Raw genomic sequence first — 26,536 nt, 5'->3', positions numbered from 1 at the left:
AGCAATCGGTTGAAGAGCATGCATTTAGTTTTACTAGCATTTAAGAGCAGTTGGAGGCCACGGAAGGAGTTGTATGACATTGAAACTCGTTTGGAGATTTGTTAACATAGTGTCCAAAGAAGGGCCAGATGTATACAGAATGGTGTCGTCTGCGTGGAGGTGGATCAGAGAATCACCAGCAGCAAGAGGGATATCATTGATGTATGCAGAGAAAAGAGTCGGCCCAACAATTGAACCGTGTAGCACCCCCATAGAGACTGCCAGAGGTCCGGACAACAGGCCCTCCAATTTGACACACTGAACTCTGTCTGAGAAGCAGTTAGTGAACCAGGCGAGGCAATCATTTGAGAAACCAAGGCTGTTGAGTCTGCCAATAAGAATGCGGTGATTGACAGAGTCGAAAGCCTTTGCCAGGTCGAGGAAGACGGCTGCACAGTACTGTCTTTTATCGATGGCGGTTATAATATCGTTTAGGACCTTGAGTGTGGTTGAGGTGCACCCATGACCAGCTCGGAAACCAGGTTGCATAGCGGAGAAGGTACGGTGAGATTCGAAATGGTCGGTGATCTGTTTGTTAACTTGGCTTTCGAAGACTTTAGAAAGGCAGGGCAGGATGGATATAGGTCTGTAAGATTTTGGGTCTAGAGTGTCTCCCCCTTTGAAGAGAGGGATGACCGTGGCAGCTTTCCAATCTTTAGGGATCTCAAACGATACAAAAGAGAGGTTGACAGGCTAGTAATAGGGGTTGCAACAATTTTGGCAGATCATTTTAGAAAGAGGTTCCAGATTGTCTAGCTGTTATTGTCCTGCTGAAAGGTTAATTTGTGCCTGGTGCCTGGTGGAAAGTAGACTGAGCCAGGATGCCTTTTTTAGGAAGGACGCATGTGTCTTAATAAACACTATTACACACAGAGTGAGTCCATGCAACGAAGGGGTTGAATACTTGCTGACTCAAGACATTTCAGCATAAAATTGTTCATTAATTTCAAATGGTGTTCAATGGAATTGAGGTCAGGGCTTTGTGCAGGCCAGTCAAGTTCTTCCACAACGATCTAGACAAACCATTTCTGTATCGACCGCGTTTTGTGCAAGTGGGCACTGTCATGCTGAAACTGGAGATGGCATTCCTCAAACGGAAGCACAGAATCGTCTAGAATGTCATTGTATGCTGTATTACATTTTCCCTTTACTGGAACTAAGGAGCATAGCCTGAACCATGAAAAACAGCCCCAGACCATTATTCCTCCTCCACCAAACTTTACAGTTAGCACTATGCATTTGGGCATGTAGCGTTTTCCTGGTATCTGCCAAACCCAGATTCATCACTTCAGAGAACGGTGAGCTTTACACCACTCCAGCAGACGCTTGGCATTGCGCGTGGTCATCTTATGCTTGTGTGTGGCTGTTTGGCCGTGTGCACCCATTTCATGTAGCTCCCAATGAACAGTTCTTGTGCAGACGTTGCTTCCAGAGGTAGTTTGGAACTCGGTAGTGAGTGTTGCAACTGAGGATAGACTATTTTTACAAGCTTCAGCGGTCCCTTTCTGTGAGTTTGTATGGCCTACCACTTCTCGGCTGAGCTGTTGTTGCACCAGAGGTTTCCACTTCACAACAACAGCACTTACAGTTGACCGGGGCAGCTCTCGCAGGGCAGAAATGTGATAAACTGACTTGTTGGAAAGGTGGCATCCTATCCAATTTGAAAGTCACTGAGCTCTTCAGTAACGCTATTCTACTGCCAATGTGTGTCTATGAACATTGCATGGCTGGGTGCTCTATTTTATACACCTGTCAGCAATGAGTGTGGCTCGTGGCAGCCGAATCCACTAATTTGAAGGGGTGTCCATATACTTTTGTGTATATACAGTGCATTCGGAAAGAATTCAGACCCATTGACTTTTTTCCCACAATTCATAATGACAAAGCAAAAACTGTTTTTTAGAAATACATTATTCACATAAGTATTCAAACTCTTTGCTATGAGACTGAAAATTGAGCTGAAGTGCATCTTGTTTCCTTTGATCATCCTTGAGATGTTTCTACAACTTGATTGGAGTCCACCTGTGGTAAATTCAATTGATTGGACATGATTTGAAAATGCACACACCTATCTATATAAGGTACCACAGTGGCCAGACGGAAGCCACTCCTCAGGAAAAGGCACATGACAGCCCATTTGGAATTTGCCAATACGCACATAAAGGACTCAGACCATGAGAAACAAGATTGAACTGTTTGACCTGAATGCCAAGCGTCACGTCTGGAGGAAATTAGGCACGATCCCTATGGTGAAGCATGGTGGTGGCAGCATCATGCTATGGGGATGTTTTTCAGCGGCAGGGACTGGAAGACTAGTCAGGATCGAGGGAAAGATGAACGGAGCAAAGTACAGATAGTTTGTTGATTAAACCTGCACCAGAGCGCTCAGGACCTCAGACTGGGGCGAAGGTTCACCTTCCAACAGGACAACGACCATAAGTGCACAGCGAAGACAACGCTGGAGTGGCTTCGGGACAAGTCTCTAAATATTCTTGATTGGCCCAGCCAGAGCCCGGACTTGAACCCGATCTAACATCTCTGGAGAGACCTGAAAATAGCTGTGCAGTGGCGCTCCCCATCCAACCTGATAGAGCTTGAGAGGATCTGCAGAGAAGGGGAGAATCTCCCCAAATAAAGGTGTGCCAAGCTTGTAATGTCATACCCAAGAGAACTCAAGGCTATAATCGCTGCCAAAGGTGCTTCAACAAAGTACTGATTTTAAATGGTCTGAGTACTTATGTAAATGTTATATTTCAGTTTAACGAAATATAATGTGGAAAAAGTTAAGGGGTCAGAATACTTTGCGAATGCACTGTTTAGTAATCATGACCGAATTACCGACCGTGCATGAAGGACACGTGCCCCAATTTATTTTGTTACTCAGATACAATATTGTCCTGGCAAAATGTGTAGAATTCCAGGAAAATAGTTATTTATAAAAAAAAATGTTTACTCATTTAGAAAATGCTCCAGAGCGACTTAGTGCTTTCATCTATGAATGGCTGGTTGGGACAACCACATATCACAGGTATAGAAAATACATGTTTCCTCATTAAAGTAGCTATCATTAGAGTCAGCTCTAGAAAAGGGAGGTCAAGTGCTAGTTCATAATTTACATTTTTGGGGGGGGGGGGTTGAGGTGAAGAGCAGGATTATTTAAGATACTGTTTGAAGAGGTAGGGTTTCAGATGTCTTTGGAAGATGGGCAGGGACTCTGCTGTCCTAGTTTCAGGAGAAAGCTGGTTCCACCTTTGGGGTGCCAGGACAGAGAAGAGCTTGGACTGGGCTGAGCGGGTGCTGCCCTCTCGTAGGGGTGGGAGGGCCAAGAGACCTGAGGTGGCAGAACGGAGTGCTTGTGTAGGGTTTGAGCATAGCCTGAAGGTAGGGAGGGACAGTTCCTCTTGCTGTTCTGTAGATAAACACCATGGTGTAGAAGCACGGTGGCTAGGAAAAACTCCCTAGAAAGGCCAAAACCTAGGAAGAAACCTAGAGAGGAACCAGGCTATGAGGGGTGGCCAGTCCTCTTCTGGCTGTGCTGGGTGGAGATTATAACAGCACATGGCCTAGATGTTCAAATGTTCATAAATGACCAGCATTGTCAAATAATAATAATCATAGTAGTTGTCGAGGGTGCAACAAGTCAGTAACACAAGAGTAAGTGTCAGTTGGCTTTTTCATAGCCGATCTTTGAGAGTATCTCTACCGCTCCTGCTGTCTCTAGAGAGTTGAAAACAGCAGGTCTGGGACAGGTAGCACGTCCGTTGAATAGGTCAGGGTTCCAGCAGGTCTGGGACAACAGGTCTGGGACAGGTAGCACGTCCGGTGAACAGGTCAGGGTTCCATAGCTGCACGCAGAACAGTTGGAACTGGAGCAGCAGCACGGCCAGGTGAACTGGGGACAGCAAGGAGTCATCAAGCCAGGTAGTCCTGAGGCATGGTCCTAGTGCTCAGGTCCTCCGAGGAGAGAGAGAGAGAGAGAGAGAGAGAGAGAGAGAAAGAAAGAAAGAAAGAAAGAAAGAGAGAATTAGAGAGAGCATATTTAAATTCACACAGGACACCGGAAAAGACAAGAGAAATACTCCAGATGTGACAGTCTGACCCTAGCCCCCCGACACATAAACTACTGCAGCATAAATACTGGAGGCTGAGACAGGAGGGGTCAGGAGACACTGTGGCCCCATCGGATGAAACCCCCGGACAGGGCCAAACAGGTAGGATATAAACCCACCCACTTTGCCAAAGCACAGCCTCCACACCACTGGAGGGATATCTCCAACCACCAACATACCATCCCGGGACAAGGCCGAGTATAGCCCACAAAGATCTCCGCCACGGCACAGCCCAAGGGGGGGCCAACCCAGACAGGAAGACCACGTCAGTGACTCAACCCACTCAAGTGACGCACCCCTCCCAGGGACGGCATGGAAGAACACCAGTAAGCCAGTGACTCAGCCCCCGTAATAGGGGTAGAGGCAGAGAATCCCAGTGGAAAGAGGGGAAACCGGCCAGGCAGAGACAGCAAGGGCGGTTCGTTGCTCCAGCCTTTCCGTTCACCTTCACACCCCTGGGCCAGACTACACTTAATCATAGGACCTACTGAAGAAATATGTCTTCAGTAAAGACTTAAAGGTTGAGACTGAGTCTGCGTCTCTCACATGGGTAGGCAGACTATTCCATAAAAATGGAGCTCTATAGGAGAAAGCCCTGCCTCCAGCTGTTTGCTTGGAAATTCTAGGAACAATTAGGAGGCCCGCGTCTTGTGACCATAGCGTACGTGTAGGTATGGACGGCAGGACCAAATCGGAAAGATAGGTAGGAGCAAGCCCATGTAATGCTTTGTAGGTTAGCAGTAAAACCTTGAAATCAGCCCTTGCCTTAACAGGAAGCCAGTGTCGGGAGGCTAGCACTGGAGTAATATGATAACATTTTTTGGTTCTCGTCAGGATTCTAGCAGCCGTATTTAGCACTAACTGAAGTTTATTTAGTGCTTTATCTGGGTAGCCGGAAAGTAGAGCATTGCAGTAGTCCAACCTAGAAGTAACAAAGGCATGGATTAATTTTTCTGCGTCATTTCTGGACAGAAAGTTTCTGGTTTTTGCAATGTTACGTAGATGGAAAAAAGCTGTCCTTGAAACAGTCTTGATATGTTCTTCAAAAGAGAGATCAGGGTCCAGAATAACGCCGAGGTCCTTCACAGTTTTATTTGAGACGACTGTACAACCATCCAGATTAATTGTCAGATTCAACAGAAGATCTCTTTGTTTCTTGGGACCTAGAACAAGCATCTCTGTTTTGTCCGAGTTTAAGAGTAGAGGGCAATTTTGGGGCTTCACCATGTTTCATTGAAATGTACAGCTGTGTGTCATCCACATAGCAGTGAAATGTAACATTATGTTTTCGAATGACATCCCCAAGAGGTAAAATATATAGTGAAAACAATAGTGGTCCTAAAACGGAACCTTGAGGAACACCGAAATGTACAGTTGATTTGTCAGAGGACAAACCATTCACAGAGACAAACATATCTTTCCGACAGATAAGACCTAAACCAGGCCAGAACTTGTCCATGTAGACCAATTTGGGTTTCCAATCTCTCCAAAAGAATGTGGTGATCGATGGTATCAAAAGCAGCACTAAGATCTAGGAGCATGAGGACAGACGCAGAACCTCGGTCTAACGTCATAAAAAGGTCCTTTACCACCTTCACAAGTGCAGTCTCAATGCTATGATGGGGTCTAAAACCAGACTGAAGCGTTTCGTGTACATTGTTTGTCTTCAGGAAGGCAGTGAGTTGCTGCGCAACAGCTTTTTCTAAAAATGTTGAGAGGAATGGAAGATTCGATATAGGCCGATAGTTTTTTATAATTTCTGGGTCAAGATTTGGCTTTTTCGAGTTTGGTACACATCCGGTGGATAGAGAGCCGTTTATTATGTTCAACATAGGAGGGCCAAGCACAGAAAGCAGCTCTTTCAGTAGTTTAGTTGGAATAGGGTCCAGTATGCAGCTTGAAGGTTTAGAGGCCATGATTATTTTCATCATTGTGTCAAGAGATATAGTACTAAAACCCTTTAGTGTCTCCCTTGATCCTAGGTCCTGGCAGGGTTGTGCAGACTCAGGACAACGGAGCTTTGGAGGAATACGCAGATTTAAAGAGGAGTCCGTAATTTGATTTCTAATGATCATGATCTTTTCCTCAAAGAAGTTAATGAATTCATCATCACTGCTGAAGTGAGAGCCATCCTCTCTTGGGGAATGCTGCTTTTTAGTTAACTTTGCGACAGTATCAAAAATAAATTTTGGATTGTTCTTATTTTCCTCAATTAAGTTGGAAAAATAGGATGATCGAGCAGCAGTGAGGGCTCTTCTATACTGCACGGTACTGTCTTTCCAAGCTAGTCGGAAGACTTCCAGTTTGGTGTGGCGCCATTTCCGTTCCAATTTTCTGGAAGCTTGCTTCAGAGCTTGTGTACTTTCTGTATACCAGGGAGCTAGTTTCTTATGACAAAAGTTCAATATCCCTCGGCCTGGGGCTCCATGCAAGATCTCACCTCGTGGAGTTGCAATGATCATGAGAACGGTGAGGAATCAGCCCAGAACTACACGGGAGGATCTTGTCAATGATCTCAAGGCAGCTGGGACCATAGTCACCAAGAAAACAATTGGTAACACACTACGCCGTGAAGGACTGAAATCCTGCAGCGCCCGCAAGGTCCCCCTGCTCAAGAAAGCACATATACATGCCCGTCTGAAGTTTGCCAATGAACATCTGAATGGCTCAGAGGACAACTGTGTGAAAGTGTTGTGGTCAGATGAGACCAAAATGGAGCACTTTGACATCAACTCAACTCGCCGTGTTTGGAGGAGGAGGAATGCTGCCTATGACCCCAAGAACACCATCTCCACCGTCAAACATCGAGGTGGAACCATTATGCTTTGGGGGTGTTTTTCTGCTAAGGGGACAGGACAACTTCACCGCATCAAAGGGACGATGGACGGGGCCATGTACCGTCAAATCTTGGGTGAGAACCTCTTTCCCTCAGCCAGGGCATTGAAAATGGGTCGTGGATGGGTATTCCAGTATGACAATGACCCAAAACACACGGTCAAGGCAACAAAGGAGTGGCTCAAGAAGAAGCACATTAAGGTCCTGGAGTGGCCTAGCCAGTCTCCAGACCTTAATCCCATAGAAAATCTGTGGAGGGAGTTGAAGGTTCGAGTTGCCAAACATCAGCCTTGAAATCTTAATGACTTGGAGAAGATCTGCAAAGAGGAGTGGGACAAAATCCCTCCTGAGATGTGTGCAAACCTGGTGGCCAACTACAAGAAACGTCTGACCTCTGTGATTGCCAACAAGGGTTTTGCCACCAAGTTCTAAGTCATGTTTTGCAGAGGGGTCAAATACTTATTTCCCTCAGTAAAATGTAAATCATTTTATAACATTTTTGACATGCGTTTTTCAGGATTTTTTTGTTGTTATTCTGTTTCTCACTGTTCAAATAAACCTACTATTAAAATTATAGACTGATCATTTCTTTGTAAGTGGGCAAATGTACAAAATCAGCATCGGATCAAATACTTTTTCCCCCCACTGTAGGTCCTCCGTACGTTTAGTTTTCCATTTTCTCTCAGCTGCCCACAGCCCTGTTCTTTAAGCTCGCAATGAGTCACTCAGCCACAGAGCAGGAGGGGAGACCCGAGCCGGCCGGAAAGAAAGGGGACAGTGCGAGTCATAGGATGCGGAAAGGGAAGACATTAGGGCGAAGAGGCAGAATCAGGAGACGGGAGGGAGAAGGATTTAGCAAAAGGGAGAAATGATGATGATGGTGATAATAGAGAGCGAGAGAGAGAGGTTTGCGACGCGCATGGCTAGGTCTGTGGTGGTCATTACATTTCATCAGCCGGTGATTGTCAAGCAAATAACTGCCGGTCTCATGGCAATTGACCGCTAATTATCAAACACATGTAGCATCTCCTTGCTTCCCCACATAGCCTACCAGCCACTGATGCAAACCTTTGGAACATCTATGTTTTAGAAAGTCAAATAAGGCCTCCCGAGTGGCGCATTGGTCTAAGGTACTGCATCGCAGTGCTAGCTGTGCCACTTAGAGATCCTGGTTAGTGTCCAGGCTCTGTCACAGCCGGCCGCGACCGGGAGGCCCATGCCCCAACGTCGTCCGAATCCTGTGGCGGGCTGGGCGCAGTGCACGCTGACACGGTCGCCAGGTGTACGATGTTTCCTCCGAGACATTGGTTGGCTTCTGGGTTAAGCGGGCATTGTTTCAAGAAGCAGTGCGGCTTGGCTGGAGGACGTACTGCTCTCAACGAGTCCGTACGGGAGTTGCAGTGATGGGACAAGACTGTAACTACCAATGGGATGCCATAGAAAAAGGGGTATAATAAATATAAAGTCAAAGAAATCCATTTAATATAGCCTACACCATCACAATAAATCCATTATTTATTTTAGACCGACTACATCTGGCTATGCCATATGGCTGTGGGCTACACTAGTTCATTTAGCAGACAAGATTTGCTTAGAATTCTGTGGCATTATTTTATAGTTTGAAGAATATAATTGAACATAGCAAATGGAAAGGATTTTCTCTCCAAACGATTTGAGGGAGTGAGCATTCTGTGTTCTATTCTGTGTTGAGTGGTTAACAAAGAAACAGGTCCTCCTATATGCTTAATTTAGTTGTTTATGCAACTTAAGTTATGATACAAACGTTGGCTTATATGTTTTGATTTTTAATACAGTGGCAAGAAAAGGTATGTGAGCCACTTTGGAATTACCTGTATTTCTGCATAAATTGGTCATAAAATGTGATCTGATCTTCGTCTAAGTGACATCAGACAAACAGTGTGCTTAAAGTAATAACACACAAATTATTGTATTTTTCTTGTCTATATTGAATACTTAATTTAAGCTTTCCCAGTGTAGGTTAGAAAAAGTATGTGAACCCCTAGGCTAATTACTTCTCCAAAAGCTAATTGGAGTCAGGAGTCAGCTAACCTTGAGTCCAATCAATGAGATGAGATTGGAGAAAATGTGAGTTTGCTATTCACAAGAAGCATTGCCTGATGTGAACCATGCTTTGAACAAAAGAGATTTTAAAATACCTAAGATTAAGAATTATTGACTTGATTAACTTCTCTAGGGTAGGGGGCAGTATTTTGACGTCCGGATGAAAGGCGTGCCCAAATTAAACTGCCTGCTACTCAGGCTCAGAAGGTAGGATATGCATATTATTAGTCGATTTGGATAGAAAACACGCTGAAGTTTCTAAACCTGTTTGAATGATGTCTGAGAGTATAACAGAACTCATATGGCAGGCAAAAACCTGATAAAAATCCAACCAGGAAGTGTAGAAATCTGAGGTTTGTAGTTTTTCAAGTGATCGCCTATACAGTATACAGTGACTTAGGGTTCATTTTGCACTTCCTAAGGCTTCCACTAGATGTCAACAGTCTTTAGAATGTTGTTTCATGCTTCTACTGTGAATATGGAGCGAACAAGAGGGCTTGGAAGTTGATGAGTGAGAAAATGACATGAGTTCAGAGTCGCACGCTCACGTGAGAGTTAGCTGTGATACTTTTCTTTTCTGAAGACATTGGAATTGTCCAGTTGGAATATTACTGAAGATTTATGTTAAAAACATCCTAAAGATTGATGCTATACATCGTTTGCCATATTTCTACAAACGTAAATATAACTTTTTTTGACTTTTTTTGTGACATTTTGCACGCGCTTCCTGCATTTGGAGTAGTGGACTGAACTCGCTATCAAAAAGGAGGTATTTGGACATAAATTATGGACTTTATCGAACAAAACCAACATTTATTGTGGACCTGGGATTCCTGGGAGTGCATTCTGATGAAGATCATCAAAGGTAAGTGAATATTTATAATATTATTTCTGAGTTTTGTTGACTCCACAAAATGGCGGGTTTGGTTTCGTGTCTGAACACTGTTCTCAGATTATTGCAAAGTGTGCTTTCGCTGTAAAGTTTTTTTTAAATCTGACACAGCGGTTGCATTAAGGAGAAGTGTATCTATAATTCTTTGAATAACAGTTTAATATTTTATCAATGTTTATGATGAGTATTTCTGTAAATTGATGTGCTCATTCACCGGAAGTTTTGGGAGGCAAAACATTTCTGAACATTACACGCCAATGTAAAATGGGGTTTTTGGATATAAATATGAACTTTATCGAGCAAAACATACATGTATTGTGTAACATGAAGTCCTATGAGTGCCATCTGATGAAGATCATCAAAGGTTAGTGATTCATTTTAGCTGTATTTCTGGTTTTTGTGACGCCTCTCCTTGCTTGGAAAATGGCTGTGTGGTTTTTCTTGTTTAGGTGCTGTCCTAACATAATCTAATGTTATGCTTTCGCCGTAAAGCCTTTTTGAAATCGTACAATGTGGTTGGATTAACGAGAAGTGTATCTTTAAAATGGGATATAATAGTTGTATGTTTGTGAAATTTGAATTATGAGATTTTTGTTGTTTTGAATTTGGCGCCCTGCTATTTCACTGGCTGTTGGGAGTGTGTCCCGCTGGTGGGATGCTATCGTCCCACATACCCCAGAGAGGTTAAAGCTGGAAATGGTTACAAAAGTTTCTCTAAAAGCCTTGATGTTCATCAGTCCACGGTAATACAAACTGTCTATAAATGGAGAAAGTTCAGCACTGTTGCAACTCTTGGTAGGAGTGTCCGTCCTGCAAAGATGACTGCAAGAGCACAGCGCAAAATGCTCAATGAGGTTAAGAAGAATCCTAGAGTGTCAGCTAAAGACTTACAGAAATCTCTGGAACATGCAAACATCTCTGTTGACGAGTCTACAATACATAAAACACTAAACAAGGATGGTGTTCATGGGAGAACACCACGGAAGAAGCCACTGCTGTCCAAAAAAAACATTGCTGCACATGTGAGGTTCACAAAAGAGCACCTGGCAAAATATTCTGTGGACAGATGAAACTAAAGTTGTGTTGTTTGGAAGGAACACACAACACTATGTGTGGAGAGAAAAAATGGCACAGCACACCAACATCAAAACCTCATCCCCACTGTAAAGTATGGTGGAGGGAGCATCATGGTTTGGGCTGCTTTGCTGCCTCAGTGCCTGGACAGTTTGCTATCATCAACGGAAAAATGAATTCCCAAGTTTATCAAGACATTTTGCAGGCGAATGTAAGGCTATCTGTCTGCCAATCGAAGCTCAACAGAAGTTGGATGATGCAACAGGACAACGACAAAAAACAGAAGTAAATCAGCAACAGAATGGCTTCAACAGAAGAAAATACACCTTCTGGAGTGGCCCAGTCAGAGTCCAGACCTCAACCCGATTGAGATGCTGTGGCATGACCTCGAGAGCAGTTCACACCAGACATCCCAAGAATATTGCTGAACTGATACAGTTTTGTTAAGAGGAATGTTCCAAAGTTCCTCCTGACCGTTGTGCAGGTCTGATCCGTAACCACAGAAAATGTTTGGTTGAGGTTATTGCTACAAAAAGGAGGGTCAACCAGTTATTAAATCCAAGGGTTCACATACCTTTTCCACCCTGCACTGTGAATGTTTACAGTGTGTTCAACAAAGACATTAAAAAGTATAATTGTTTGTGTTATTAGTTTAAGCACACTGTGTTGGTCTATTGTTGTGACTTAAAATGTAATCTGATCTTCATCTGTGACAAATTTATGCAGAAATCCATGTAATTCTAAAGGGTTCACATACTTTTTCTTGCCACTGTACATTCTAAGGCTGCATGATGTGACTAATGATGATTTGAAAAAAGTTGCATGAAAGGCATGAGCTCTGCTTTGTTTTTTGCGTAGGCTGCACACACTTCATCAGTCTCTCATTCACAATTTCACAAGCACTTGATAATGCCTCGAATTTCCCTGCGGCATCCCCTTTGTGAGGCTGTAATGCCCCCTAAAAAAATGAATGCCTTTTGCGGGCAGTGGCCATTGTGCCCTTGGGCTGAAAATAATAATTATAAATCCTTTCTCTCAGCTGTGTGCTCCGAAGCACCTCTAACTCACATGGCTCTCTCAGATATCTCAATTCTTATTAGCCAATGCCCGTCACGTGATCGGGTACTTCTCACAGGCTACACATCGGGGACGCAACTGTTCGCGTCCTTATCGAATTCCGAAGCGCATATTGAAAATGTTGGAAGAATTGTATGTAATCTATGCACTTAAATAGCGAATGAAGGACGCTTTTCCCATGGTTAATTTTCATACCAGCCAGGTAGGCTATACTTCAGTTGTAAAGAGAAGCAATGTGCTTAATATTAGGAATGTTGAGAAATAAATATAGTAGGCCTAACATATAGAAAGCTGATGGGATTCTCTTTTTAAATCTTGCGCGATTGCATAGCCTATGCGATTGCATAGCCTATAGAAATGTTGCGCAACATGAGCTCATGGGCTGTCATGAGGTGTTTGATTAGATTTTCGATGACATTTGCATTGACGTCAGAGTGATTAGAGGGACAATAGAGTGCTGAGTACCAGGCAGTTAGCAAGTTTGGTAGGCTACTAATGACCATCAGCAGGATCGGAACTTAGAGAAGCCTAATTAATCATTAATTGACTAAACGGAGAGGGGTTGCAATGAGATTAGTAAGAAAGTAGCCTCTTGTAAAAATGAGGTCAAGTGTATTGCCTGCCTTTGAGTTGGAGTGGATTGGGAAAGGGTGAGGTCAAAAGAGACAAGGAGGGGAAAGAGAGAGTTGGAAAAATGCTGCCAGAGACCCGTAATTCCACATGAATTGTGTGTGCAGTGTACACTATTAGAAGGGATGCAGTCAAGGGGTGGGGAGCGTCTGTAAATCCTACAGGGAGAGAAGCGAACAGGGATAGAAAACACACGCATAGTAGCTAAAGCTACAAAAATAGCAAAAATAAGATCTGAAAATAATTTGGTTAGATACTCAAGCAAGAAAGAGGTGTGGAGCCTTCCTCGAATAACTCGGCAGAACCGTCTTTCTTTCAGCGACATTCTTAGATTTGCGACACCACACGAAAGTTGCACTATTTGACATGAGAGAAATGATGTTTTCAGTTATTATTACCCTAAAATCCATTAGGGCTGGAATCCATTAGGAACAGTGAAACAGCCAACGGGGATCCGTTATGGGGTGATATTAGTGCCATCAGAAATGTTATCTGATGGATCACACTACTATCACTCCATATTCCAGCATCTGTTTGAAGGACTGACTTGACAGCAATGTGATGATAAATGTGCTCTTTCTTAACTGCCAGTCATATCTTATGTCCCAGTGGTTTGTCATTGTTTATGGACAACAGTCATTTCTTCACCTCTTCCATACTCTAAAGTACAACGCTGGTCTTTCATCATTTGGTCAGATATACTTGAATGTGTAGTGTCAGCGTTTGATGCTGGCATGTCATGCCTAAGATTGATAATCTTGCCAATAAAGAAATCATTAAAGTAGTTGGCAATATCAGTGGGTTTTGTGATGAATGAGCCATCTGATTCAATGAATGATGGAGCCGAGTTTGCCTATTTGCACAATATTTTATTTAAGGTGCTCCAAAGCTTTTTACTATCATTCTTTATGTAATTTATCTTTGTTTCATTGTGTAGTTAATTCTTTTTATTCAGTTTAGTCACATGATTCTTCAATTTGCAGTATGTTTGCCAATCTGTTGTACAGCCAGACCTATTTGCCATTTCTTTTGCCTCATCCCTCTCAACCATACAATGTTTCAATTCCTCATCAATCCAAGGGGATTTAACAGTTTTTACAGTAATTTTCTTAATTAATGGGTGCTTATTAGTAACTGTGATAAGCAATTTCATAAATGTGTCCAGCGCAGCGTCTGGTTGCTCCTCATTACACACCACAGACCAGCAAATGTTCTTTACATCTTCAGCATAGGAATCACTACCAAACCTCTTGTATGATCTCTTATACACTATATTAGGCCCAGCCTTTGGAACTTTGGTTTTCCTAGATATGGCTACTATATTCTGATCACTACATCTGATGGATTCGGATACTGCTTTTAAACAAATTTCTTAAGCATTAGTAAAGATATGATCAATACATGTTGATGGTTTTATTCATGTACTGTTTGTAACTACCCTGGTAGGTTGATTGATAACCTGAACCAGGTTGCAGGCACAAGTTACAGTTTGAAGCTTTCTCTTGTGTGGGCGGCCTGATGAAAGCCAGTCAATATTTAAATAATCCAGAAAGTATACCTCTCTATTCATCTCACATACAATGCTTTCATCAAGCATTTTACACATATTATCCAGATAGTGACTGTTAGTACTTGGTGGTCTGTAGCAGCTTCCCACCAGAATGGGCTTTAGGTGAGGCAGATAAACCTGTAGCCATATTACTTCAACAGTATTTAACATGAGATCCTCTCTATGCTTTACAGGAATGTGGTTCTAAATATAAACAGCCACACCTCCACCTTTCTTTTCTGTAGATCTGATAACCATGTATTGCTACCACTGTATCATCTAAGTAAGGCATTATCTAAGTGAGTTTCACAGAATGTCAGAATATGAATGTCATCTGTTACTAGCAAGTTATTGACTTCATGAACCTTGTTTCTAAGCTACATATGTTTACACTTTTCTGGGATAGTTGATCATTTCTCTTGCTTTACTGGGAAGCTTAGCAGAGGTAGACATACTCAGGTTATTTTATTAGTGCAGGGTGAGCTGCACACGGTGGACTTCCTACTAGGGCACACCACCTCAGTGGTTCATAGGCTCGTGATTACTGCATACAATAGCTGTAGGATCAGCAGAGACATTCCGGGCAGAAAGAGGGACATACAATTAGGTTATTTACATTGTGTCTTCCAATGTCCCTAGGATAATGTACATTTGCTGAAGCTTTTTGACAACTCAGCGACACAATGGTATTGATTAAATGAGCTGGACTTGGGTCATTGTATTGGCCTGAGGGAACACACTTGTTTTGAAATGTAGTCATGTTTATTTGAAATTGTATATAACTGCCTTAATGTTGCTGGACGCCAGGAAGAATAGCTGCTGCCTTGGAAGCTGCTAATGGTGATCCTTACAAAATACAAATACAAAAAACTACTCACCACAACTACCGACGACACAACTACTGAACCAGGCAACTAATTAACACAACTACTGACCACAACATCTGACCACAACTACTGAAAACACAACTTCCGGCCACAACTACTGACCACAGCTACTGAGCACATCCACTAAACTACTGACAACAACCACTGACCACAGAACTTCTGAACCACATGACTACTGACCACAACAACACAACTACTGACCACAACAACACAACTACTGACCACAACCACACAACTACTGACCACAACCACACAACGACTGACCACACAACTACTGACCACAACCACACAACTACTGACCACAACCACACAACTACTGACCACAACCACACAACGACTGACCACACAACTACTGACCACACAACTACCTGACAACAACCACACAACTACTGACCACAACCATACAACTACTGGCCACACAACTTCTGACCACACAACTACTGACCACACAACTACTGACCACAACCACACAACTACCTGACAACAACCACACAACTACTGACCACAACCACACAACTCCTGGCCACACAACTACTGACCACACAACTACTGACCTCAACCACACAACTACTGACCACAACCACACAACTACTGACCACAACCACACAACTACTGACCACAACCACACAACTCCTGGCCACACAACTACTGACCACACAACTACTGACCACACAACTACTGACCACACAACTACTGACCTCAACCACACAACTACTGACCACAACCACACAACTACTGACCACAACCACACAACTACTGACCACACAACTACTGACCACAACCATACAACTACTGACCACACAACTACTGACCACAACCACACAACTATTGACCACACAACTACTGACCACACAACTACTGACCACAACCACACAACTACTGACCACACAACTACTGACCACAACCACACAACGACTGACCACACAACTACTGACCACACAACTACTGACCTCAACCACACAACTACTGACCACAACCACACAACTACCGACCACAACCACACAATTACTGACCACACAACTACTGACCTCAACCACACAATTACTGACCACACAACTACTGACCTCAACCACACAACTACTGACCACAACCCCACAACTACTGACCACAACCCCACAACTACTGACCACAACCCCACAATTACTGACCACAACCCCACAACTACTGACCACAACCCCACAATTACTGACCATACAACTACTGACCAAACAACTAAATAAAACTCTGAAAATGAATTACAAGTAAAACAGTTAAACACCCCCTAAGAATTGCAATTGCATGCTTGCTGAGGTATAAACAACCACCTTCCAGATCATAAAACAAGCTAATTGGCTTCCATCTGTGATCCATTGTAGTGACTGATGAGTTCAGAATAAAAGCAGTTGTTCATAGAGGACTCCACTGCTCAGTAGTGCAATTCAAAGCAACGAATCCAATACGGGCGGAAAGGTACGAGATAAAGTTGTGGAAAGGCACAAGTCAGGGGATGGATATAAAAAGATTTCAAAGGCTTTGTCCCTCGGAGCACAGTTAAGACCATTATTAAGAAGTGGAAGGCGCATGGCACCACCCAGACCCTGCATAGATCAGGCCGGGCAAGGAGGAGACTGATCAGAGAGGCTACTTACCAGGAAGACAAAGGTGACTTTGGAGGAGCTTCAAGCCTTTATGGTAAAGACTGGTCAATGTGTGCATGTGACCACTATATCACAAGTGCTCCACAAATCTGGCCTCTATGGGGGGGTGGAAAGAAAAAAAAAGTATTGTTTGAGCTTTGGCAAAAAGCTGAGGCCAAGAGATGCTGTGGTCAGATGAGAACAAAATTTAACTTTTTGGACTGAACTCAAAATGATATGTCTGGCGAAAACCCAATACATCTTTCCACCCAAAGAACACCATGCCTACAGTAAAGCACGGCGGTGGCAGCATCCTGTTGTGGGGGCGTTTCTCTTCAGCAGGGACTCGAGCACTTGTCAGGATAGAAGGGAAAATGGACAGTGCAAAATACCAACAGATACTTGAGGAGAACCTGCAGTCCTCTGCCAGGAAGTTGAAAATGGGAAGATGGTTCATGTTTCAACATGACATAACCCAAAGCACACCTCCAAAGCAACCGTACAGTGGCTGAAGGACAAGAAGGTGAATGTCCTTGAGTCGCCTAGTCAGAGCCCCGACCTAAATCCCATTGAGAATCTGTGGACTGACTTGAAGAGTGCAGTCCATGAGTGGTCACCATGCAGTTTGACTGAGCTTGAACAATTCTGCAAGGAAGAATGGGCAAATATTGCACAGTCTAGGTGTGCAAAGTTAGTAGAGACGTATTCAAAGAGAATCATGGCTGTAATTCAAGCAAAAGGTGGTTAACCAAGTATTAACCTACAGGGGTGTTCACTTATCCAAATAGGGTATTCAACTTTTTTTAACTTGGATATTGTGAGTTACTGTGTGCAAATAACGCCGCAAAAGGTCAGATTTTGTTTTCATTTCAGGCTGTAAGGCAACCAAAGGTGAACATATTGAAAGGGGGTGGTGACTTTCTATATCCACTGTACATGAAGGGGAGGAGACAGGTTGACAAAGGATTTTTAAGTCTTGAGACAATTGAGACATGGATTGTGCATGTGTGCCATTCAGAGAGGGACATTTTATTTTAAGTAAGTTAATCACCTACCATCATAAACAGTCCCCCCCCCATCAAATCCACCCACACAACATTTTCATCCAATGTATTTAAACGTGGCCTATAATGTCAATTTGTTATGGATCTGGAAGCCTCGCAAAGAAGAATATTAATAATATTAGGGCACGTTGACATCCGAAGTTAGTAACTCTTTTCTCATTGGTCCTAACAATTTGTTTACGTTTTTGCTAGAGCGAAACAGACCTCAAGACATTTGTAATTATTCGAGATCCCCATTACTCTTCCTTGAGTCCAAAAATATTAAGGCACTTACATTACACATAAAACAAAATATAAAACTGGACATCATATAACATTATTACACCGCTCCATATCTACAATACAACATTTATAATACCACTGTACAACATTATTACACCGCTCCATATCTACAATACGACATTTATAATACCACCGTACAACATTATCACACCGCTCCAAATCTACAATACAACATTTATAATACCACCGTACAACATTATTACACCGCTCCATATCTACAATACAACATTTATAATACCACCGTACAACATTATCACACCGCTCCATATCTACAATACAACATTTATAATACCACCGTACAACATTATCACACCGCTCCATATCTACAATACAACATTTATAATACCACCGTACAACATTATTACACCGCTCCATATCTACAATACAACATTTATAATACCACCATACAACATTATTACAATGTACAGTACCAGTCAAAAGTTTGGACACACCTACTCAAGGGTTTTTCTTTATTTTTACTATTTTCTACATTGTGGAATAATAGTGACGACATCAAAACCATCAAATATGGAATCATGTAGTAAGCAAAAAAGAGTTAAACAAAATATATTTTATATTTGAGATTCTTCAAAGTAGCCACCTTTTGCCTTGTTGACAGCTTTGCACACGCTTGGCATTGTCTTAACCAGCTTCATGAGGTAGGCACCTGGAATTTCCATTTACAGGTGTGCCTTGTTAAAAGTTAACTTTCCTTAATGCATTTGAGCTTGTGACAAGGTAGGGCTGGTATACAGAAGATAGCCCTATTTGGTAAAAGACCAAGTCCATATTATGGCAGGAACAGCTCAAATAAGCAAAGATAAACAACAACCCATCATTACTTTAAGACATGAAGGTCAGTCAATCCTGGAAAATGTCAAGAACTTTTAAAGTTTCTTGAACTACAGTCGCAAAAAACATCAAGTTCTGTGATGAAACTGGCTCTCATGAGGACCGACACAGGAAAGGAAGACCCAGAGTTACCTCTGCTGCAGAGGATAAGTTCATTAGAGTTAACTGCACCTCAGATTGCAGCCCAAATAAATGCTTCACAGTGTTCAAGTAACAGACACATCTCAACATCAACTGTTCAGAGGAGACTGTGTGAATCAGGCCTTCAAGGTCGAATTGCTGCAAAGAAACCACTACTAAAGGACAGCAATAATAAGAAGAGACTAAACCCATCTGGTTTACGCTTAGTGGGACTATCATTTGTTTTTCAACAGGACAATGACCCAACACACCTCCAGGCTGTGTAAAGGCTATTTGATCAAGAAGGAGCGTGATGGAGTGCTGCATCAGATGACCTGGCCTCTCCAATCACCTGACCTCAACCCAATTGAGATGGTTTGGGATGAGTTGGACCACAGAGTGAAGGAAAAGCAGCCAACAAGTGTTCAGCATATGTGGGAACTCCTTCAAGACTGTTGGAAAAGCATTCCAGGTGAAGCTGGTTGAGAGAATGCCAAGAGTGTGCAAAGCTGTCATCAAGGCAAAGAGTGGCTACTTTGAAGAATCTGAAATATAAAGTATTTTATTTTGTTTAACACTTTTTTGCTTACTCCATGATTCCATTTGTGTTATTTCATAGTTTTGATGTCTTCACTGTTATTCTATAATGTAGAAAATAAAGAAAAACCCTTGAATGAGTAGGTGTTCTAAAACTTTTGACTGGTAGTGTAGATAGTCAGTTTTCTAGTTTTGCTAAGTAAAAGAAAGCAAAGCTGAAAGGCGATGCTCACAAGTTTATTTGTTCACAAAACAGTGAGCTAATGCTAGCTAGCTTGGTTGGCTGCTCATAAAATGTTCCATTATATGGGGACTTGATGGCTGTAATCCATACAGTTTCTTAAATAATGCACCATTGCTGCTTCACTTTCCATACATGCTACCCAAAGGTACCTGGAGGACAGTGTTTGTAACCACTGAAGTAATTCATAATGAAGAAAACACAGTGAATCTATTAGATCTACTATATTATTTACACTATATATACAAAAGTATGTCGACACGCCTTCAAAGTAGTGGTTTCACGTATTTCAGACACACCTGTTGCTGACAGGTATATAAAATCGAGTACACAGCCACCAATCTCCATAAATAAACGTTGCCAGTAGAATGGCCTTAGTGAAGAGCTCAGTGACTTTCAACGTGGCACCGTCATCAGATGCCACCTTTCCAACAAGTCAGTTTGTCAAATTTCTGCCCTGCTAGAGATGCCCCGGTCATCTGTAAGTGCTGTTATTGTGAAGTGGAAACAAAGGCTCAGCCACAAAGTGGTCGGCCACACAAGCTCACAGAACGGGACCGCCGAGTGCTGAAACGTGTAGTGTGTAAAAATCGTCTGTCCTCGGTTGCAACTCACTGCCAAGTTCCAAACTGGCTCAGGAAGCAACGTCAGCACAAGAACTGTTCGTTGGGAGCTTCATGAAATGGGTTTCTATGGCCGAGCAGCCGTACACAAGCCTAAGATCACCATGCGCTATGCCAAGTGTAGGCTAGAGTGGTGTAACGCTCACTGCCATTGGACTCTGGAGTGGTGAATCACGCTTCACCATCTGTTAGTCCGACGGACTAATCTGGTTTGACGGATGCCAGGGGAACGCTACCTGCCCGAATGCATAGCACCAACTGTAAAGTTGGCTGGAGAAAAGTGTAAGTGTAAGTGCATTGAACCTACAACTCATTTACGGCCCTGCAACGTTGACATCACTGCCTAAATACTGTTAATGTAAAGGTCATGAGATTAATCCTTGTCTGGGACAATTTAAGGATATTTAATTTTATGGTTGTGGTGTAGATCCATTTACTCCTTTGTACTTCTTTAAAAGTACAGCCATATACAAATATATGGTCGGACAGTAGGCCGCAGAGACTTTGAATATGTGTGACTTTTTCCATACTGTATGTATTATAATGTGTTGTGTTTGTGTATTTGTATGCTGGCATCATGAAATCAATTTCCATGTACAGAGTTTACAAAACATTAAGAACACCTGCTCTTTCCATGACAGACTGACCAGGGGAAAGTTCTGATCCCTTATTGATGTCACTTGTTAAATTCACTTGAATCATTTTAGATCAAGGGGAGGAGGTAGGTTACAGAAAGATATTTAAGCCTTGAGACATGGATTGTGTATGTGTACCATAGATTGGGAAAGACAAAAAATGTAAGTGCCTTTCAATGGGGTATGATAGTAGGTGCTAGGCGCACCCGTTTGTGTAGAGAACTGCAACTACAGTTTCCTGTGCGAATCAAAAATGGTCCACCACCCAAAGGACATCCAGCCAACTTCACACAACTGTGGGAAGCATTGGAGTCAACATGGGCCAGCGTTCCTGTGAAAAGCTTTCAACACCTTGTAGAGTTCATGTCCCGACGAACTGAGGGGGGGGTGCAACTCAATATTAGCAAGGTGTTCCTTGTGTTTCTTATACTCAGTGTTAATGGACAATAAAGTATATTGTATCGTCTCTACAACAATTTACCCCCCTAAACTGCTAACTTTTCTCTCTGGTTTTAGAAAATCCCTCAATAGAGAAGTCCCCTACAATCTGTAGCCTAATATCAAAGCAAAGGATAAATATGTCTCATATAATATTAGCTATAGTCTCTTATTTGCTGTAGGCTGACACTGAATTTAGGAGATTCAATTCACACACATTACCCACATATCAACTGACGTACATGAATGGTTCAAAATGAACATTGAGGGCAGTCATAAAGAAACTTTGAGGACAACCAGTTTCCAAGTCCTTTGACAGCATAAATTGGGTTCAGATTAAAGACAAGGATAACTAAAAATGGGCATAAATTAAGAAGAAAACATTCTCACTCAAAAGTTTAAAAGCATTCCAAAGAAGGCCAGCATGGGTGAACATTAACAGTACATTTTAAACTTTTGTAAACAAGATGCATATTTAACTTAAGAGCAACAGCATCTCACAATTACAACTTCAAAATCACAACCGAGGGCACAACACCACTCTAATTTACAACCAAACAAGATTGAATACTGAGACAGATGTTGCTTTTCGATTCTCTATCCTTCTCCCGAACTGTATGCTCATACACTCCACCTTATGATTTAAAAGGAATGGAGTGGTGTAAGGAAAATGGTGGAACATTCCTAGAGATGTTCTTGCCTCAATCCAACACTTTCAAATACATGAGGGGGAGTGAACAAGTGCACACTTCTAGTTGAAGGGTTGGTGAATCACGACACGTATACATTTCATACTCCGGTGACATACCTTGCACCGTTTTCTTCTGATACCTCCTCCTTTTGGCCCACATAGTTACCGCTCTGCCATTCTCCCTCCTTGGTAAGATAATGACAAAATAATACACAGTATAGATATAGAACTTGCTGATATCATTCCATTGAATAATTAAAGGTAGATAACTACAACTTGCTATGACCTATGGAGTGCAGACAAAGGGGTCACGCTACCTGTTGAAGACACTGATCTCACACTTTAAATTTCACTTATTTAGCAGATTCTCTTATCCAGAGCAATTAGGGTTAAGTGCCTTGCTCAAGGGCACATCAACAGATTTTTCCTCTAGTCGGCTAGGTGAAAACCAAATCTGTTCGTTCGGTATGTATTTTCAAACGCTTGCACAGGGGTGAACTATTTTGTGCTCGTCTTTAGCTTCAAGTGGCGAGATTGGTTTAATTAAGGTACTTGATTTGATGAAACAAGTGCAACAGTTTTTCCACCATCGGGAACATTTACGAAGATGGTCCCTTCTGTCCTCAACACAAAACTTGGGCTTAACGGCAACAAGGTTGATCTATCATCGAAAATAAAACATACGAAACCTGGAAGGCCATGGAGTGGAAGAGGCAATGTCTGAGGCCCTTACAGCTTGAATACAGGGATTTGGAGACTGATTACAATAGGCCCCTGAAAAGGATGAAAATGCTGACTCTTCTTTTTCTCTAAGAAAGTAATAAACAGTTTTTCATACAAAAAATTATTATACATATAAACATATTGTGTAGTAATATGTTGTATTGTGTAATAATAACTTGTATGATTTATATAAAGGTTTAGTAAAACAAACATTAGTGGTATAGTTTAATATTGCATAGTAAACGTTTAATAATTGTAATCTGTATGCATTTCTGTACTAAAGATTTAGAAGAAAAGAAAAGGATTTGAAAAGAAAATGTAATTTACCTTTAATGATGTCTCTGTTTGTCTCCCCGATCTGTTTATCTCTCTCTCTCTCTTTACACAAGAGAAATGGGTTCATTGGGGTGTGTATGTATGTCTGTGTGTGGTGTGTCATTGAAACAACTGTTTTTTTAAACCTGTTTAACCTTTAAACTTTTTAAAAAGAGTTCTCAGCCATCCATGTTTTAATGGTCAACATGTTGCTCATCTACGTCTCTTACACACAAGGGAATTATATGTGCACAAAAGGTGTCCCCTAGTGTCTTTGAAACAACTGTTTTAAACCTGTCTAACCTTTAACCTTTTAAAAATAGTTCTCAGGGGGGGCATCCTAGGATGTCTGGGGATGGAGTGTCCAGCGTATGTCATAGTCAACCCCCCCCGAAAAGGTTCATTTGTATTTTTTAAAATGGGCCTCTTTTAATGCTGACCTAACCAGATCCATTTTACCCCCTTAATAAACTTTTACTGCAGTGGGCTAAATCAGGGGCATACAGAGTGTTTCTTGGTGGTCTTAAACAAAAGTATACACCTCACACACATGGTTATTGATTTAATAAAAGAAGACAACATTAACATGTCAGATATAGATTAAATATTTTCATTTTTTATGAAAACAAAATGACACTTTAAATACATAAAAGGCCCCAGCTCACTCAACTGCCCCTCCCTATATGTTTTTATATAGATATATATTATTTAAGACTGATATGTATTAATTGTTTTCATTGACATGTAAAAAATGAAGGCTATTTATCCATTGAGCAGTAGCCATTGTTTTTATTCATACTGTTTGTAGACAATAGCTCCTACCCTCTTAGGTTCTATTTAACCCTCTTATTGTATCAAACCTCTCAGACTAGAAACTATGATATGAAACTATGACCAACTTTGAAGCCATGTCTGTGTGTGTGAGTGATATATTACTCTCTCTCTCTTTCTACTACCTCTCTCAATGTATACCAAAGTAACAAATATTTAACAACGTTTCAATGTTTTCTATTGCAACAGCTCTGAAAGACAATGATATATTTTTGGGGGGTAATTATTAATATAATGTGTTACAGTGTACCTCTGTGAGAACTTTGTCATTGATCCTCTCTCTCTCTCTCTCTCTCTCTCTCTCTCTCAGGCTATGAAAAATACAAATTACATGACATTGACTCCTGAGTGTTGAACTTCTGCCCACTCTATAGCCACCCTGGTTATTATTTGACACTGCTGGTCACCTACAACGTTGGAACAGCTTGAATAACAATAAGGGGCCATGTACTCTTAAATGTGCACTCAGCACAGCCCTCGGAGCATGGTTCCTCTCTAGTTTTAATCCTAGCTTTATGACTTCTCGCTAGTGTTTCCTAGATGCTGTGCTTTGGCATATGATTTGATTGGTCTTAGGTTTTTAGACTGGGTATCTGTAAAACCTTTGTGACAACTGCTGATGCAAAAAGGGGTTTTTAAGAAATACATTTGGTTGATTGACAGATTTGTATTATTATAAAAATAATAACAATATTATGTTACAAGTGAGACATACTCAGAAATGTCAACGTCTTGTCAAGTGTTCAAACCCGGGCCTCATGGATAAAACTTTAAATTAAAATATGCTCTACAACTTCTCTGTACAGCAGCCCCAGACAATCATGTACAGTCTGTCCAACTTACAAGTTTTACATGGCAGTGATGAAAGTAGTTTATATTAGCGCTAATGATATACATTTGATATACATTTTGATATAAATGATTTATATTTGATACAATTACCCTTTCAAAACTGTTGTTACAAAATCACTTCTCATTGTGTACATTTCAATGTTTCACAAACATAAAACAACTATATAGTTAATGTTTCTCAGACTAACACACAGTTGAGTTTCCTATTTACTAAAGAACAGTCATTGAGACAAAACAAAAAAAGGTGTAATATAATCTGTATACATGTCATTCTATACTGAAAACAAGTACATTCTGAAAGATTTTTATTTTTGTTGATGTGATAGCAATTTTTATTCATGTCTCAATTTAGAATAATACAGTTTATTTTTATTTTACTTAAATTGTATTATTTATCTTGTCTCATACCATGCTAATACACTACCAAGCAATGCAAGCGGATGTGGATTTAATGCCAAAACAGTGTCTTTTTGGATCAAGAATTGATCCAGAATACCAATAGGCTTGATTCAGATCCTCTTTCCTATTCAGACATCATATAATGCACAGCCACATGCAAATCCATAAACTCTAAAAATAAAACATTGAAATACTGGCAATGTCATTATTTTTGTCACCGTCCATCAATGGATGAATTGCATTATTTTTCTTTGTACATGCACCGAGCTTCCATTGGCTGGAGCTAATCAACATGGTAAATGAAAAAGACCCAAATAAAACATATGTGAAAAGATGTGGTCAATGTAAAGCTTTGCTGTTTTTAATAATTGTTTGTATTTTTCTTTACAACAACCAGGTCTTCCTAACATTTGCCATAACTAGTAAGCCTTACATCCTTACTGTATATGGGCTATCAAATATGCACCTGGGCACACATGGGAGGGGTGGGACAACATGAACTTCTAAGTAATTGAGGCGAGAACATAATTCCTAAATATTGTCAATAAAATCATTGACCCATAAGAGAACACATGACTGAAGCAAGGCATATATACGTATATAGATGTTCTTTATCATTCGGCCATCAGATTTGCCACCAATGCTCCTTATAGGACCCATTACTGCACTCTATGCTCTTCTGTAAACTGGTCGTCTCTGTATACCTGTTGCAAGACCCACTGGTTGTTGCTTATTTATAAAACCCTCTTAGGCCTCACTCCCCCCCATCTGAGATATCTACTGCAGCCCTCATTCTCCACATCTATTTTACAATAGTTATATTTTGTTTGTTTTTAGTCCTGGCCTTCCTCTAATTCTGATGTCCATCCAGTTTGATTTCTATTTGCCATATATTTGTAACTCTGCTATTTCACAAAAGTTCTGAACCTATATACATTTTACAGACCCTGTATGTTTTACATTGTTTATCTTGTTGTTATTAGTCCCACCCTTCAGCTCCACTCAACCCCTCCCATCTATCTCTTAACACCATCCATATTGGATTTCTATTTGCCATATCTTTTTCAACTGTGCTGTGATGCTTCACGAATGTACTGAACCTTTCTATTCTCATAGTTTCTACAGATTGCAAATTGCTAAAAT

General features: G+C 41.4%; 1 protein-coding gene across 3 annotated transcripts in view; it reads left to right on the top strand.

The window, feature by feature from the left end:
- The window catches only part of LOC100196681 (far upstream element-binding protein 3), a 131,232-nt gene extending 105,505 nt beyond the window's left edge, over positions 1–25,727 (top strand). For all 3 annotated transcript variants that reach the window (XM_045714895.1, XM_014191992.2, XM_014191990.2), the window contains one exon: positions 24,453–25,727. In XM_045714895.1, the coding sequence (XP_045570851.1) occupies positions 24,453–24,497 (45 nt within the window). In that variant the 3' untranslated portion in view covers positions 24,498–25,727. The remainder of the gene's footprint in view (positions 1–24,452) is intronic.
- Positions 25,728–26,536: the final 809 nt, after the last annotated feature.

Source organism: Salmo salar, chromosome ssa03, assembly GCF_905237065.1.
Source record: "Salmo salar chromosome ssa03, Ssal_v3.1, whole genome shotgun sequence".
Classification (NCBI taxonomy): Eukaryota; Metazoa; Chordata; class Actinopteri; order Salmoniformes; family Salmonidae; genus Salmo; species Salmo salar.
Note: the sequence above shows the minus strand (reverse complement) of the source record. Positions and strands in the feature narration are given on the sequence as shown.